This window comes from Capra hircus, chromosome 9 (assembly GCF_001704415.2).
Source record: "Capra hircus breed San Clemente chromosome 9, ASM170441v1, whole genome shotgun sequence".
Taxonomy (NCBI): Eukaryota; Metazoa; Chordata; class Mammalia; order Artiodactyla; family Bovidae; genus Capra; species Capra hircus.
Genome location: NC_030816.1, coordinates 32,462,490 through 32,479,426, shown reverse-complemented (window position 1 = coordinate 32,479,426; position 16,937 = coordinate 32,462,490). Strand labels below are relative to the sequence as shown.

At 36.8% G+C, this 16,937-nt stretch overlaps 1 protein-coding gene across 2 annotated transcripts in view; it reads right to left on the bottom strand.

Annotated features, from left to right (window-relative positions):
• HACE1 (HECT domain and ankyrin repeat containing E3 ubiquitin protein ligase 1) overlaps nt 1-16,937 on the bottom strand; it is a 108,706-nt gene that overhangs the window by 52,744 nt on the left and 39,025 nt on the right. For both annotated transcript variants that reach the window (XM_018053122.1, XM_018053123.1), the window contains 4 exons: nt 12,099-12,195; nt 10,800-10,901; nt 10,044-10,150; nt 1,182-1,332 (listed from right to left, as the gene is read on the bottom strand). In XM_018053122.1, coding sequence (XP_017908611.1) covers nt 1,182-1,332; nt 10,044-10,150; nt 10,800-10,901; nt 12,099-12,195 — 457 coding nt within the window. The remainder of the gene's footprint in view (nt 1-1,181; nt 1,333-10,043; nt 10,151-10,799; nt 10,902-12,098; nt 12,196-16,937) is intronic.

Below are 16,937 nucleotides of genomic sequence, written 5' to 3'. Positions count from 1 at the left end.
TAAACACTGATATCTTTTTCTACTATGTTGTATCTGTACTGACTGGCTGGGTAGAAAAATAACATTTAAATCAAGTACTAACTGCCTATAAAGAGGTTACTTATTAGCACATAATTATTTCCTGATATCATTAGCAACAGGTGGCAAACTGAAATCATAACAAAACAAAGACAATAATAAATATAATCTATACTCAGTTTGTCTATAGTGACTGTATCTATATTTGGTTTGATTGTTTACCCATCATTACAGATGAATAGAAGAACAAGTAGAAAAATCAATCAGGGGTAGATTCAGTAACTAACAGCATGAGTCATATTTAGAAACACATTAAGAACAACTTCTGTAATGTGAATGTCTGAGCAGTAAAACCCACTTAAAACAGCACTAACAAAACAGATCAATAATTCAGATTCGAATTTTACAAAGACAGGAAATTATCACTTCTAACCAGTATTAAAGAAAGTGGTACACTGAAAAGCTAAAATCTGAATTATAAGATGCACAACTTCCTTCTTCCAGGAGATGGCACAATGAGGGAAAAAAAGGAAGGCGAAAAAGACACAGAGCTGACGCAATACAAAATATATTAAGAAAATATCTCAATGTTTCTTAACTTGAAGTTATCCCAGGAATTGCTAGTAAACCCAATAAATTAAAGTAAACTTATTTTAAAAAACAAACACACACACACATAACACACAAGATAATAAAACCTAAATAAAAACTGGATGCTTTCTCTCTTTCTAAATAAGAAATATATTTTTTTTAATTGTGATGGCTACATTTAAGACCTATAATCAGATTTTTTTCAGTTCAGTTCAGTCGCTCAGTCATGTCCGACTCTTTGCGACCCCATGAATTGCAGCACTCCAGGCCTCCCCGTCCATCACCAACTCCCGGGGTTTTTTTTAAGTAGATTTCATTAGATTTAAACATTAAAAATCATTACTCTTAGAATAAAAGACTAGTGGAATTAAAATTTCACTTGTAGGAGAAACATAGAAAGCTCACCAACTGACTTGCTGATTAGACAGAAGAAAGGAGAAAGGTCTTAGTCAGTCACAGGTATAAACCAAAGTTACATCCTGTTCAAGAGGTTTCTGATTAATGAATGTTCGCTTTGTCAAATTCATCTCTTTTACATCTATCTTTCTAACAACATCATATACTTTTCTGACCTTGAACACCTGGCTCCTTGGAGTTTTATTCCCATTGTAGCCCATATCAATTCCATTACTGGGAGAGGATGGACCAATTCGAAAGACATGACAAAATATCCTCACAATCCTTAAAAGGCTCTTCATTTGAGCATCGTAATTACTAGATATGCTGAAAATAAAAATTAAAATATGAACAGATTAGGTGGAATAAAACAAATTCATCTTAAAAATACTTATTTTAAAACATTTTTATTACACTTACCATCTGTTTGATAATTTAATGAGTAAAATTTCTTTCCTATCATGATATGGGATGAAATGTTTTGTTTACCAGAAAGTTAACAAATATACATTATTTGGATTGCATATGAATGAGTTATTAGCTTTTAAGCAACTAGAATATACCAGTGATCAAAGTATAAAATATGAAGAAAATCACCACTTAATTATAAATTAAGCTGATTCTTTAGAACTCTTGAGAACATTTCACTGAGAACCAATAGTAGAAATGTTGATTATAATATTAGGCCAACCTACAAGTCAGTGGTAGAGGTTGAACTTTGTTTTTCTATCCATAACCCCATTTTCCCTAGCCCAACCCAGAATAGAAACCAAATGTTCACATACAGAACATATACAAATTAAATAATCTCAAAGTTACTATCTGTATCAGGGTGGTTCTCTATATAATGGGTTGTCTAATGACTACACATAAAAGAAATATATCCTACTATGAAAAAGGCTGATAAAAGTAATTCTAAACCATATTAAATATAATGTAACTTTTCTTTGACAAATCAAAAAGCCCTCTAAAATCTCATAGCACCTGGAAATTGTTCATCATCATTATGGATATCAATCATTACTCTTCCACTGAGAAAATGACGGAGTTCCACTAAAAGTGCATGGAATCTAACAACTGATCTTGAAAAAAAAAATTTGTCATTGTTGTTCAGGGGGTGGTTTTATTTCGAAACCTTCAACGTAAGTTATCTTGTATTACAATGGTACACAAAAGCAGAGTAAAGAGCTGCATAAACATTTGGGCAGAATGGTTTGACTGCCTTTGTATAAATTTAATCGTCAAAGATTACCCTACCTTTCTCAGTTCATTAAAATCTTCCTTTATGATATTTTTAGGTATCCTCTAACACTGAAAACAATAATGATTAGTAATGAAGAAATAGCAAATGCCTATTCTAAGTATTCTGATTTGATAAGTGAAAAATCAGAGGCTACTCTCTATTCTAATGACAACTGAACCAAAATTTCATGACATTTTAATTTCAACATTCATGCTGTTTCCTCATTCTAAAAATTATTAAAAATAATAAATAAAAATTAACTATCAGTTACAAGTGTTAGTAAAATATAACAGCTATTGTCATCCATACTGTATTTGACTAGGATAGCTATAACACATTAGCAAAACTTTTTGTTTTAGTAACTGTGGATCTAAGGTGCATAGAATCTTTAGTTTAACTTGCATGGATTTTAACATATTTGCCTTTACAAAGTTGCTTTTAATTCTGCAACATAAGACTCTTGAGACTGACAAAAGAAAAAAGGAACTTGGTTAAAACTAATATTTCTTTCTTTTGTTGTGTTGCAACTATTGCAACGTTAGATCCAATGACTCTCAAATTTTTCTATGAGAAAGATCTGAATTTACTTTTCCTCACTGAAATTACCATATATATAAATATTCACTTTAAGTACCTGATCTAGAGAACTTCATGAGTTAATTTTATGGTAAGAAGTATTTTCTTAATGGAGTATGAATATCATCAATTATTAACACAGTTTAATAATAGTCATTATACACTCAATGAGGACCAGCAGTGGGACAACTAGGGTCCTGGGCATGCCATTCAGCTACACTGAGTGGCTAAAGGCACGTCCCTGCTAGTTAGGGCCTGACAAAACGTAGTCCACTGGAGAAGAGAATGGCAAACCACTTCAGTGTTCTTGCCTTGAGAAACCCATGAATAATATGAAAAGGCAAAAAGATGTGACACTGAAAGATGAACTCCCCAGGTCAGTAGGTATCCAATATACTACTGGGGAAGAGCAGAGAAATAGCTACAGAAAGAATAAAGACACTGAGCTAAAGCGGAAATGATGCCCAGCTGTGGTTCTATCTGGTGGTGAAAGTAAAGTCCGATGCCATAAAGAACAATACTGCAAAGGAACCTGGAACGTTAGGTCCATGAATCAACGTAAATTGGATGTGGTCAAACAGGAGATAGGAGGAGCAAACACTGACATCTTAAGAATCAGTGAACTAAAATGGATGAGAATGGGCAAATTTAATTCAAATAACTATTGTATCTACTACTGTGAGCAAGAATCCCTTATAAAAAATGGAGTAGCCCTCATAGTCAACAAAAGAGTCTGAAATGCAGTACTTGGTTGCACTCTCAAAAATGACAGAATGATCTCGGTTCATTTCCAAGGCAAATCATTCAACCTCACAGTAACCCAAGTCTATGCCCCAACCACTGATGAAGAAGCTAAAGAAGATGAAGCTGAAATATTCTATGAAGACCTACAATTTTCTAGAACCAACACCCCAAAAAAGATGTCCTTCGCATCATAGGAAGTTAAGAGATACCTAGAATAACAGGCAAGTTTGGCCTTGGAGTAAAACTCAGTAGTAGCCACAGGACTGGAAAAGGTCAGTTTTATTTCAATCCCAAAGAAAGGCAACGCCAAAGAATGTTCAAATTACCATACGATTCCACTCATTTCACATGTTAGGAAGGTAATGCTCAAAATCCTTCAAGCTGGGCTTCAGCAGTATGTGAGCCAAGCATTTCCAGATGTACAAGCTGGATTTAAAAAAGGCAGAGGAACCAGAGATCAAATTGCCAACATCCACCAGATCATAGAAAATGCAAGGGAATTCCAAAAAAAACTAATTCTACTTCTGCTTCTGCTTCGCTGACTATGCTAAAGCCTTTGACTGTGTGGATCACAGTAAACTAAGGAATATTCTTAATGAGATGGGAATACGAAATCATATTACCTGCTTCCTGAGAAATCTGTATGAAGGACAAGAAGGAACTATTAAAACTGGATATGGAACAACAGACTGGTTCTAAATTGGGAAAGGAGTACATCAAGGCTGTACATTGTCACCCTGTTTATTTAACTTACATGCACAGTACATCATGCAAAATGTCAGGCTGGATGAATCACAAGTTGGAATCAAGATTGCTGGGAGAAATATCAACAACCTCAAATATGCAGATGATACCACTTAAATGGCAGAAAGTGAAGAGGAACTAAAGAGCCTCTTGATGAAGGTGAAAGAGAAGAATGAAAAAGCTAGCTTAAAACTCAATATTCAAAAAATGCAGATTATGGCATCTGGTCCTATCACTTCATGGCAAATAGATGGGGAAAATGTGGAAACTGTCAGATTTCATTCTCTTGGGCTCCAAAATCAATGCAGATGGTGACTGCAGCCACAAAATTAAAAGACGCTTGCTACTTGGAAGAATAACTATGACAAACCTAGACAGTGTATTAAAAGGCAGAGATATCACTTTGCCAACAAAGGTCCATATAGTCAAAGCTATGGTTTTTCCATAAGTAATGCACAGATGTGAGAGTTGGACCATAAAGAAGGCTGGGCACCAAAGAATTGATGCTTTCGAACAGTGGTGCTGAAGAAGACTCTTTGGAAGTCCCTTGGAAAGGATTCAACCAGTCAATCCTAAAGGAAATAAAGCATGAATATTCACTGGAAGGACTGGTTCTGAAGCTGAATCTCCAGTACTGTGGCCACGTGATGGGAAGAGTTGACTTACTGGAAAAGACCTTGCTTGGGAAAGACTTGCTGCGAAGAGTAAGGGCAAGAGAAATAGGTGACAGAGGATGAGATGTTTGGATGGCATCACTGATTCAATGGACACGAGTTTGAGCAAACTAAGGGAGATAGTGAAGGATGAGGAAGCCTGGCATGCTGTAATTCATGGGGTCACAAAGAGTCGGACACGACTTAGCGACTGAACAACAACAACAACAAGAAATAATCTAAGATTATTAGACTATATGAATATTACTTTACCCAGTTTAAACTTCTTCCAAGTTAAATCACTGATCTAAACAATATTATTTTTCACCTTCCAACCTGTGAAATATCTTTCATGTTATACAGAAAGATCATAGAATCCAAACTTCATCACAAACTGCTCCAGCTCATCATAAAATGATAATTTCTTCACAAGCCACCAGGTCTCAATATAAGAGTTAAAAAGTTAATTTAACTTTTTAATATTTGCCTTTTTAAAAAGTTAATTTAACTTTTATATTGTAAACTCCCTAATTCAAAGCCCTGTCAACTTACTTACTTTTGGTTAATATAAGAGTATAATTTCAGTCAATGTCTTATTTAGCAAATAGCTGTGATTTCTCTTTTACATTTCTCTTTTACAAAGATAGCACACTGATAACTATCTTTGCCTTCAATCATAAATATATAGGAACAAAGATAACTCACTTATTTAGTGAAATACAACACTATGTGCAAAAGGGCCCTCATTAAATATTTATCTTATAATATTCCTAATATCAGTTAGACAGAAGGCTAGCCATTTTTCCCAAAGTATGCTAAAGAACATCTCAATCGTTGCTAATTAATAATACATATTTGAATTATTTTAGTTAAAATTTCATTTTAAATGGCCAAAATTATATCACCTTGTGAGTTAAGAAACATAAAATGATTCACAAATAAATGAACAAAATAAAGACAATCTGCAAAAAGTACCATTAAACTAAACTGGCAGAGAGGGATGATCTGTATTTGAGGTCTTCTTAAGAAACTAACCTGGTAGCTGTGAGATAGTAGAAAAAATAAGTATTGTCTTCTGCCCCTCTCCCAACTTTCCTGGTATGAAGCTCCTAAAACCCTTACAATTTCCAAACTGATAAGTACATTAGGAGCATCTTTCATTCTCACATTGGGTCTTTGACCCCAGTTCCTGAAACAGAGTTCCTAAATCCCATGGAACTTCTTGGGTGAAACCAGTATCTTTTGTTGTAATTAGGCAACTATTACTGGGTTTTTGAATGGGGGCTGGTCACTAGAAAGACCAAGTAATGATTAGAAGCTTGGAATTTTCAGCTTCAATCTCCATTCTCCAGAGGAGGGTAGGGGCTGCAAATGGAATTAATGATTAACACATCTATGTGATGAAACTTCCATATAAAAAACAAAAATATTGGGGGTTCAGCAAGCTTCCAAGCGTGCACACACATCTAGTTGTTCATCTGTGTCCTTTATTATAGGCTTGCCAGGTGGCACTGGTGATAAAGAACCTGCCTGCCAACTCAGGAGACATGGATTTGATCTCTGGGTTGGGAAGATCCCCTGGAGATGGTCACAGCATTCTTTAATAAAATGAAAACAGTGAAAGTTGCTCAGCCATGTCCAACTCTTTGCAACCCCATGGACTGTACATGGAATTCTCCAGGCCAGAATACTGGAGTAGGAAGCCATTCCCTTCTCCAGGGGATCTTCCCAACCCAGGTCTCCCGCATCACAGGCAGATTCTTTATCAGCTGAGCCACAAGGGAACTAGTAAAAAAAAAAAAAAAAAAAAGTGTTTCCCTGAATTCTGTGAGCTGTTCTAGAAATCCAAATGGCAGGTGATCATGAAAACCTCTAATGTGTGTAGTCAAGTAACAAAAGTTGTGGGTAGTCTGGGGATCTACTACTTGCAACTGATTCTGAGGTGGGGGGCAGTCTCCTAGGACTGAGTCCTTAACCTATGGGATCTGATGCTTTCTCCAGGTAGACAGTGTTAAAATTGAGGTAAACTGTAGGATACCAGCTGGTGTCCTAAGTGTCCTACCAAAGAATTGCTTGGTGTCAGACATAAAAATTCATACACTTGGTTTCTAAAATGTTGTGAAAAGTGGTAATATGTCAAAGTAAAGGAGAAACACAAGAGGAGGACTAGTTTTGCCAAGACAGCACCAATACAACAAATTCTAACACTCACTATCAATTCTAACAGAGATGTTTACAGACCAAACTGGCCAAAATAATGGATTCCATAAGATATCTGAAAGGTATCTTTGTAAGTGGTGAGGCGGTACAGTTTAGCAAAGCAGTTTTAGAACTTGTTCTGGCCATGGAACCCTTTTTCTTACCATGTTTCCCCTGTTCCACTAATAACCCTGTCATTTTTAAGAGCTAAATTGGAGCCCAGGATCTGCTCTTCATTAATTAGTAAGGATATAAGTCCTGGTTCTTCTAGTTAGCAAATCAATGAACTTCAATTTTCTTATATATAAAATGGAAATGATACCTATATCACAAAGCTACTGTGAAGTTTAAAGGAAATAATGTATTTGAATATTCCATAGCTTATTAGAAGCTTCTTAGATATGTATTAAAGGTGAACATAAAACAAAAGCAGAGAAACATAAAAATACAAAAGCTTCTGATTACTAGGAAGAGTGGAAAATAGGGCAAATATTTAAGCAGAAAAAACAAATAAGTTTTCTAATGTAGGAAAACAGGATAAAGATATTATGAGGAATTTAAAAAAGAACTATCATTATCACCATCATCATCGCTACTATGTGCCAGACACGATGCTTGGCAGTATGCTTACAACATCTTAACATTTCATTCTCACAAGAATTCATTAAGATATTTACTATCATTTTTCAACAAGGAAATTAAATGTTGACTAGAATATAAATTAAACACAGGATGAGATTTTGTCTGTGTTAATCATGAGAAACGCTGAGCTGGAAGAAGCACAGGCTAGAATCAAGACTGCCAGGAGAAATATCAATAACCTCAGATATGCAGATGACACCATCCTTATGGCAGAAAGTGAAGAAGAATTAATGAGCCTCTTGATGAAAGTGAAAGAGGAGAGTGAAAAAGTTGGCTTAAAGCTCAACATTCAGAAAACGAAGATCATGGCATCTGGTCCCATCACTTCATGGCAAATAAATGGGGAAACAATGGCTGACTTTATTTTTCTGGGCTCCAAAATCACTGCAGATGGTGACTGCAGCCATGAAATTAAAAGACGCTTATTCCTTGGAAGGAAAGTTATGACCAACCTAGATAGCATATTCAAAAGCAGAGACATTACTTTGCCAACAAAGGTCTGTTGGGGTGGTTTTTCCAGTGGTCTTGTATGGATGTGAGAGTTGGACTATAAAGAAAGCTGAGTGCCAAAGAATTGATGCTTTTGAACTGTGGTGTTGGAGAAGACTCTTGAGAATCCCTTGGACTGCAAGGAGATCCAACCAGTCTATCCTAAGGGAGATCAGTCCTGGGTGTTCATTGGAAGGACTGATGTTGAAGCTGAAACTCCAATACTTTGGCCACCTGATGCAAAGAACTGATTCATTGGAAAAGACCCTGATGCTGGGAAAGATTGGAGGCAAGTGAAGGGGATGACAGAGGAGAAGATGGTTGGATGGCATCACCGACTCAAAGGACATGGGTTTGGGTGGACTCCAGGAGTTGGTGATGGACAGGGAGGCCTGGCATGCTGTGATTCATGGGGTTGTGAAGAGTCAGACATGACTGAGTGACTGAACTGAACTGAATCATCATTTTGTAGCAGATGGTTTAGTGGATAGCAGGCACTCAAAAATATGTACTGGCCAGATGGGTGGACGGTGAAGAGAAACTCCATAAAGTTACCTGCTGGAGACACACAGTTAATGGTGATGTCTGAATTTAAACCTGAGTCCAGCTAACTCCAGAGGCCACACTTATACTCAGCATGTCTTAGAAGGGCCTCATCATATAAATGGATTAACAGAAATGACTAATAAAAGGAGAACATTACGTTAAGCTAGAATTCTATGACTCTTAAAGACAGTATCTAAAGTAGTATTAAAGGTAAAAGAGAATAATAGAAAAATTAGCAAATGGTTTATCGAGTAAGACTGTTTAAGAAAGACTTAACAGATAATAAATAAATCCAAGATAGCAATCTTGGACCATGAATGTAAGGAACGTTTTAAGCAAATAGTCCTGAGTATGATTCTGGTCTGAAGTATATGAAAAGTACGAAGGAAGACAGGAATAAAGGGCTGACATAATGGATTTGACAATGTAGCTGATTTACAGAAGCAGCATCAAGCTGCGAGGAACAAAACCCAGTTGCACACAGAGGTCAGAGAAGATCATGATCTATTCTAAGACCATCATTGTATTAAAAGTTGAAGTAAAAAGAAAGCTACAAAGGAAGAAAGTATCCAAACTAGAAGTGGGCCAAATCTGTAAGCTAAGGAATAACACATTAACTATTTTTAAATGGCTGTTTAGTCCTAACTGGGGTGGCTAACCATATACAAATAAGTGGAGGTGCACGAAAATATTAAAAAGGCATTAACTTCATGGACTTAGTTATGAGCCACTAAAACCACAGAAGGAAAGAACAAAGAACTGAACTGAGGGGCACAGTTCAGGGAGAAAACTTTATTAAGAATCATGAGGGTTGATTCTTTATAAAGTTGATTTTTCATAAAGAACACTGCCGGGTTGAATAGTAGCCTATACTCAGCTTTGTAAATTAAAGCTTCCTAAACTACATTCTTGACACTTTACACATAGGACTAGTCTAAGCAATCATTTATAAAATTCTAGACACATAACCCCAAATCCACTTAAGTCAGTCTCTATTTTAGTCTCTTTAGACAGATTAAAGTCTCCTCAGTTAATTGCCCTAGTCCTTTAAAACAAAACAATGATAACTCAACAAATTTTTAGAACATCTTAACACTGACAAAAGGCATCAACAAAATAAACTATTCCCAGAAAAGCCTAAAAAGAGACAAAGTTGACAGATATTGCTGCCTACTGATTTGTGTGTATTTTTAAACACTTACCTAAGCAATTTATGACCGTTTGTTGTGGCAACTTCAGCAAGGCTTGTTAGAATCTTTAAATACTGGCTTTCACTTTGCTGAGACAAATGCTCCAGAACTTGCCGTAACTAAATTTTTTACAGATAAAAAATATAATTACATAATAATCCAATAAACTTCATCAAGAAATGATGTACTTATTAGCTTGGTAAGTTATCCCAAAGCTCAATTAGCTGAATCAAGTCCTTTACAAATATCTGCCCTTGCATAAAATCAAAAGCTTATACAGAGATAAGATGACATAAAATCTTTGTTCAAACTCACCCAGTGAAAAAGTATAAACAGATAGAACAGAAGTCACCAAGTTTTTTTATGGAAATTAATGCAAAACTTCTAAATTGTAAAAAAAAAAAAAAAACTTAAACTTTATAATTATTCAAAGAGTAGAGTATTACAAATACAGAGCTCAGTAAACTAGTGATTACTAATCATAACATGATATTCCTTCTTAGGTTCTTTTCCTCTACCAATGGGAAATATTCTAATTATCTTAAGAAGAGATCAAAGGAGCAGAGGACAGAAGACTCACAGGGCCAAATATTAGCACAAAGTTTATTACTTATTATGCAATTCATACTCACCCTATAAGCAGATAAGCCAATTCAAATTATTTAAATATTTACATAATAAAATTACTAAACACATTTGTAAAATGCCATATACACCACATATGAACAAAGCTTGTTCATTTACACACTATTAGCACAATTGTATTACCATGTTTTCTCGGAGATCTTCATTCTGTGTCATTTGAATAATTGTCTGGAAAAGCCTAGGGTGGTACTGAATTAATACTTCACAGGTCTCTCCATATCCACCCTAAAAACAAGATTTAAGATTATCTAGGTTTAAAAACAAAATTCCTAAAGGAAAACTAGTCTCTTCTACATGTAAGTTTGGTACCAAATATGTGAGTCTTCCACATCAAGCAACTGTCCAGTTCTCTGTGGACACTGACTGGGTGTCCCACCGTTTAATTCAATTATGATGCTAACTGCCTGGAGTTAGGGCATACTACACAGGAGGGAGTCAGTCCTGCAAGAGTGCCCCCAATTCAAAAGCCAATCACAGGTCCACATCACCCATCCTTCTGACTAACTATAAGCAAGGTCCTCTAAGACCTACTCCTCGGGTTTAATAATTTGCTAGAATTGTTCATAGGACTCAGGGAAACACTTTACTTACATGTTTACTATAAATGCTACAACTCAGGAACAGGCAAATAGAAGAGATGCGTAGGGCAAAGCATGTAGGAAGGGGCACAGAGCTTCTGTGCCCTATCTGGGTGAGCCACCCTCTCAGCACTTTGATGTGTTCATCAACCTAGAAGCTCCCTGAGAACCACATTGTTTAGGGTTTTTATGAAACTTCCATTACACAGGCATGAATGATTAAATTACCCAGTCACTGGTAACTAAACTCAGTCTCCAGCTCAACTCCCTCCCCAGGAATGGGGGAGGAGGCTGCTTCTAACAACATGGATGGCTCATCTGTCAACCAGTCCCTTTCCAGAAGCTACCGAGGGTCTTTCGGTCATCAGTCATCTCATTAAAACACAAAAGACATTCTTATTACTCTGGATATTCCAAGGGTTTTAGAACCTCTTGTGTTAGTAACTGGGATATAGGCAAACATATATTTCTTATACTATCACAGTTTCTTTTAAAGATCAAATTCTTAACAGACTAAGAATCTTTGCACCCATCCTCTCACCTGAGGAAAAAAAAAACGATCTTACCTGTCTCAGTTTCTATTACAAAGTAAAGTGACGTGAAGTGAAAGTCGCTCAGTCGTGGCTGACTCTTTGTGACCCCATGGACTATACAGTCCATGGAATTCTCCAGGCCAGAATACTGGAGTGGGTAGCCATTTTCTTCTCCAGGGGAACTTCCCAACCCAGGGGTCAAACTCAGGTCTCCCGCATTGCAGGTGGATTCTTTACAAGCTGAGCCACAAGGGAAGCCCAAGAATACTGGAATGGGTAGCCTACAGTAGGAATATACATTAACAACATACCTGTACACATAAATCCAGAGGGGTTACTCCGTTTTTATCTGACAGATACTTGGCTCCTCGTAACAGAAGAATCTGTGCTGTGTCTCTCTGACCATGACTGTATAGAAACAGAACCAAGTTAACATATGATCTTTTTAAGAAGACAAAAAAATGTCTTTTGAAACAAGTTATGGACAGTTAGTATCAATCAATGGAGGATGACAATTTTGACACACTGAGAGAAGATCTGAACTACAACCTCAACAGTTAGAAAAACTTACCAATGTTAAGTCATACCTTAATAATGTAGATAAGAAACTGACCTAGTGAATCTCAGAATTGAACTAGGGACATATTACTACAATAACTCAAAACATTTTGAGATAAGTTGCTGCTACTCAGGCTTATGCTGTTTTTTTCTTTCAATCACTTTCTTCTCAATTCTAGCCTGATCTGCTTTCCACCACAAAGGTCCAAGTTTCCAGATTTCTTAGTCCAAAAGAATCTCAATACAAAAAACAAGTGTACACTTTATGACGCTTCAATACTTGGTGAAAAATAAAAATAAAAGAAGGAGAAAAGACAAAACTCAAAATAAATAAATGGGGGGAGATTAATTAGCAAAAAATACTATCTAATTTCCAACCTTCATTTTATCAGCCCACTCAGTCTGGTTTCTGCTGACAGCTATTCAATCTGACCTACGATGAAAAATTCTTATCCACATGCCCTATTTGCTCAATTTGCTCTTTCAGGTAGGTGTAGCAACCACTCTAAGCCAGAAAGAAGTTGTTTTGGGAGTTACAACCACTAGACTCTATATTTCATTATTTTTTTTTAATATTTTTTTTATTTAATGTTTTTGGCTGTGCTAGGTCTTAGCTGCTGCTTGGGCTTTTCTCTAGTTGTGGTGCATGGGCTTCCCATTGCAGTGGCTTCCCCTGTTGTGGAGCATAGGCTCTAGAGCGTTCGGGCTTCAACAGTTTGCTGCACATGGGCTCAATAATTGCAGCCCCCTGGCTTTAGAGCACAGGCTCAGTAGCTGTGGCACACGGACTTAGTTGCTCCAAGGCATGTGGGATCTTCCTGGACCAGGGATCAAACCCATGTCTCCTGCACTGTCAGGCAGATTCTTTACCACTGACCCACCAGGGAAATCCCTGAAAGTCGAAGTGTTAGTCATTCAGTTGTGTCTGACTCTTTGTGACCCCATGGATCATAGCCCACCAGGCTCCTCTGTCCATGGAATTCTCCAGGCAAACATACTGGAGTGGGTAGCCATTCCCTTCTCCAGGGGATCTTCCCAATCCAGGGATTAAACCCATGTTTCCTGCACTGGCAGGCAGATTCTTTAACACTGCTGCTGCTGCTGCTGCTAAGTCACCTCAGTCGTGTCCGACTCTGTGCGATCCCATAGACGGCAGCCCACCAGGCTCCCCCATCCCTGGGATTCTCCAGGCAAGAACACTGGAGTGGGTTGCCATGTCCTTCTCCAACGCTTGAAAGTGAACAGGGAAAGTGAAGTCACTCAGTCGTGCCCGACTCTTAGCAACCCCGTGGACTGCAGCCTACCAGGCTCCTCCGTCCATTTTTCCAGGCAAGAGTACTGGAGTGAGGTGCCATTGAGCCACCAGTAAAGCCTCTAGGTTTCATTATTTAAAGCTACTTTTACAAAATGCCCAAGGAAGTCATACAGCTTCAAAGAGTAAACTACTACTCAAGCACAAGTGAAACTGGAACTCATATCTCTGGTTTTCTAGACTGATACTCTTCCCACAGTACTGTTACCTAAAAAGATATGCTATTTCATAAAGACTATACAGATTATTAGAAACTTAGATAAAAACAACCTACTCATTCTCTTCCACAAAATGACACTGCACAAATTTTAACTGAAATTAATTTCAAAAACAGCATCCTAGTATTAACCTGGTGGCAGATATTAGGTGTATCACTCTCTTGAAACTTTATTATAATGCTGATTACCTTCCTTAAAACAAATATCAACAGATGAAAAATAACTTAAGAACAGTATGTAATTAACTCTGAAAAAGCAGAAAATTGAGAAACCAAGTAAATCAGTAATCCCTCCAAAAGCGACAGAAACTAATTTTACTAGTCTACATTAAGAAAAGTCTTCATCAAGCATCATTTCAGGTGGAAGTGCTGGCCACCACATTATGTATTATATAGTTAACAGTAATTATTTTACAAATAACACTGTCCTAGTCTGTATAATACCTAAAAATAAGGACTATGAGAAAAGAAACTAACTCGAGTTTACTTAAGGAAACAATGATTTTCTTTGCTAGGACCCAAAGTTCACAAAGAGTCAGACAGGAATGAAGTCACTTAGTACTAGTACGCATACTAAGGTTATGAAAACCCCAGATTTACAAAGCTGTTCTGTTCGACTTTAGTGACATTTCTTTTACAATTATTCACTACCTGGGTCAGATGAGCAATCTTCCCAACTAAACTGTAAAGTTCTTGACAATAATTTGTTCCATAACACCAAGCAGGGCAATTGGCTTATAACATGTACTCAATGTATCTGTTGAGTTATATGACGGGCTCTAATTTTAGATTACCATTCTTTTGACAAGTGAGCATTAAATAAGGTACTGAGCTACCAAAAAATAACAACAAAAAACCTTGAATAATAATTTATTTGGGATTAATTTCTTACCACATATAGCAACAAGAATAATTAATATCAAGGAAAAAATATCACTATGACATTCTTATGAAGCTGGAGTAATTTCCAAAACTACATTAAAATCTCATCTGTAACCAGGTGGCATTTCATTTCAAAAATAAGTTAAAAGAAACAATTACTATAATACATAAAATCTGCATAATCTCATTAGGGTCACAAGTGACTCATGTGAAAAAATTGCAAAGAAGATTATCCTGCTACAGACTTCTCAAAATGCTGCATGAAAGATTTTTCAGTTCAAATAACTACAAACATGTGCTCATTAACTATTCTTTACAGTTCAACTTATTTTTTTATACTGATTGAGATAACTCCCTTCAAGGAACTGCCAATGTATTTTATGGAAACTAGGAAGTTGGCAAAGTGAAGTTCCTTAGTTGTGTCTGACTCTTTGCATCCTGTGGACTGTAGCCCGCCAAGCTCCTCTGTCCATGGGATTCTCCAGGCAAGAATACTGGAGTGGGTTGCCATTTCCTTCTCCAGGGGATGTTCCTGACCCAGGGATTGAAGCCAGGTCTCCCACATTGCAGGCAGACGCTTTAACCTCTGCATCCCCAGGGAAGCCCTTAAATACAAGAATCCAAGTACTAACATTAAAGATTTCAAGGGAGGAAAGGAAGCCAGGAAGGAGGAAGAAGGGGGAGGAGGCGGGAGACGGGGGGCAAAAGGTGTGGCCTTACAGACATCTCCTGCCACCTACACATACCCAGGCGTTGTAGGACTTTTCCCTGGGCTGGCAAAGGGAACACTACAGGTTTTATTTCTGTATTTCTAAAGTAGTATTTCTAAAACACTTAGAACTGGTTTCTCAAGAACTTTCAGGTCTCCAACTTTAGGCTCTTGCAATGATACAATTTGAAAACTTGGCTAATGTGCATATAGTACACATATCACAACATTTTTTGGAACTGCTGATGAAATAAAGAGGCTGTATTTTCTAATGATGGTTCTTTCCTATTCTTAAAGTTTGCAATTTTGAGTCCATGGACTGTTTTATGTAGCTACTTTGTAGTGGATTTCCTAACTGAAAGGAGTTGCCCGGTAGTAGTTGTAAACCAGGTTCAGAATCTTATCTCTCTCACTTTTATTACAGACCTCCAAAATGCCATAAAAATCTCTCTAATTTATTGAATTTATATAACCCCAGCTAAACCTTGCTTTCCTTAACAGAATAAAAGTTATCTGCAGTTACACAAACTATTTGAAAATCACTATACATCCAAATCTTTATTAAAAGAACCAAGTTAAGGGAATGGGAAGTATTATGACTGAATACAAAACCAACCTAATCATTTAAGGATCTGAAGCATTTGCAGATACCATATAAAAGTCTTGAAAACAAAGGCACCTGAAGATCTGGGCAGAAGGAGAAAGTCAATGTGTGCTTATAGTCCACATGAAAAAAATCTAGTGAATTATCCTAATTCTCGTACAAAATACCTAGAGAGGAAAAGCCAAGAGATACTTCCTGTCATAATTTTAGTTCGAAAGCAATCTGAAATGACTCATTCACAGAAGTATTATTTTATTAAATAGTGTTCAGAATTAGAATAGAATACAAAGGAAGAAAGAAAAGGCTTGCCTGTACTATGGGATAAGAGTCAAATTTCTTAGAAAAACCTGCAGAGCAATGAAACTGAATGAGGACAAAACAACTCTGTGCTCCCGGGGTGTGGAAAAGTGTGCTAGGGCTTAGTGAGCATCTACCAACTACTAAGTGTAAAATCCTCTGCAGGATGCTTTAAATAAGCCATCTCATTTAATTAGCACAAGGTATATATCAGTATTTCCATTTCACAAAGAAACAAAGTTTCAGAGGTCAAGAAGTTGCATAGTTTGGGGGCTGTGATTTGAACCCCACCTCCTATACAGTTCAATACCTTCTCAATTTAATTTAAAAAAAACACCTGTTTCAGCTGATCCTTGACTGAGACACATGATGATATACCTACTAACATCTCTCAACAACAAAAACTTACATTAAGTTCAGCTTTTCTATCTTAGAGCCCTGTAACTTGTCTACAAGATCAACTTGTTCTATTTCTCACTTTCCTTTCCCCTTTATTGGAGACAATACATTGGGAATAATTTATAATTTTTAATGTATACCGGGAAGTCCTAATGTATACCTTTAGATATCA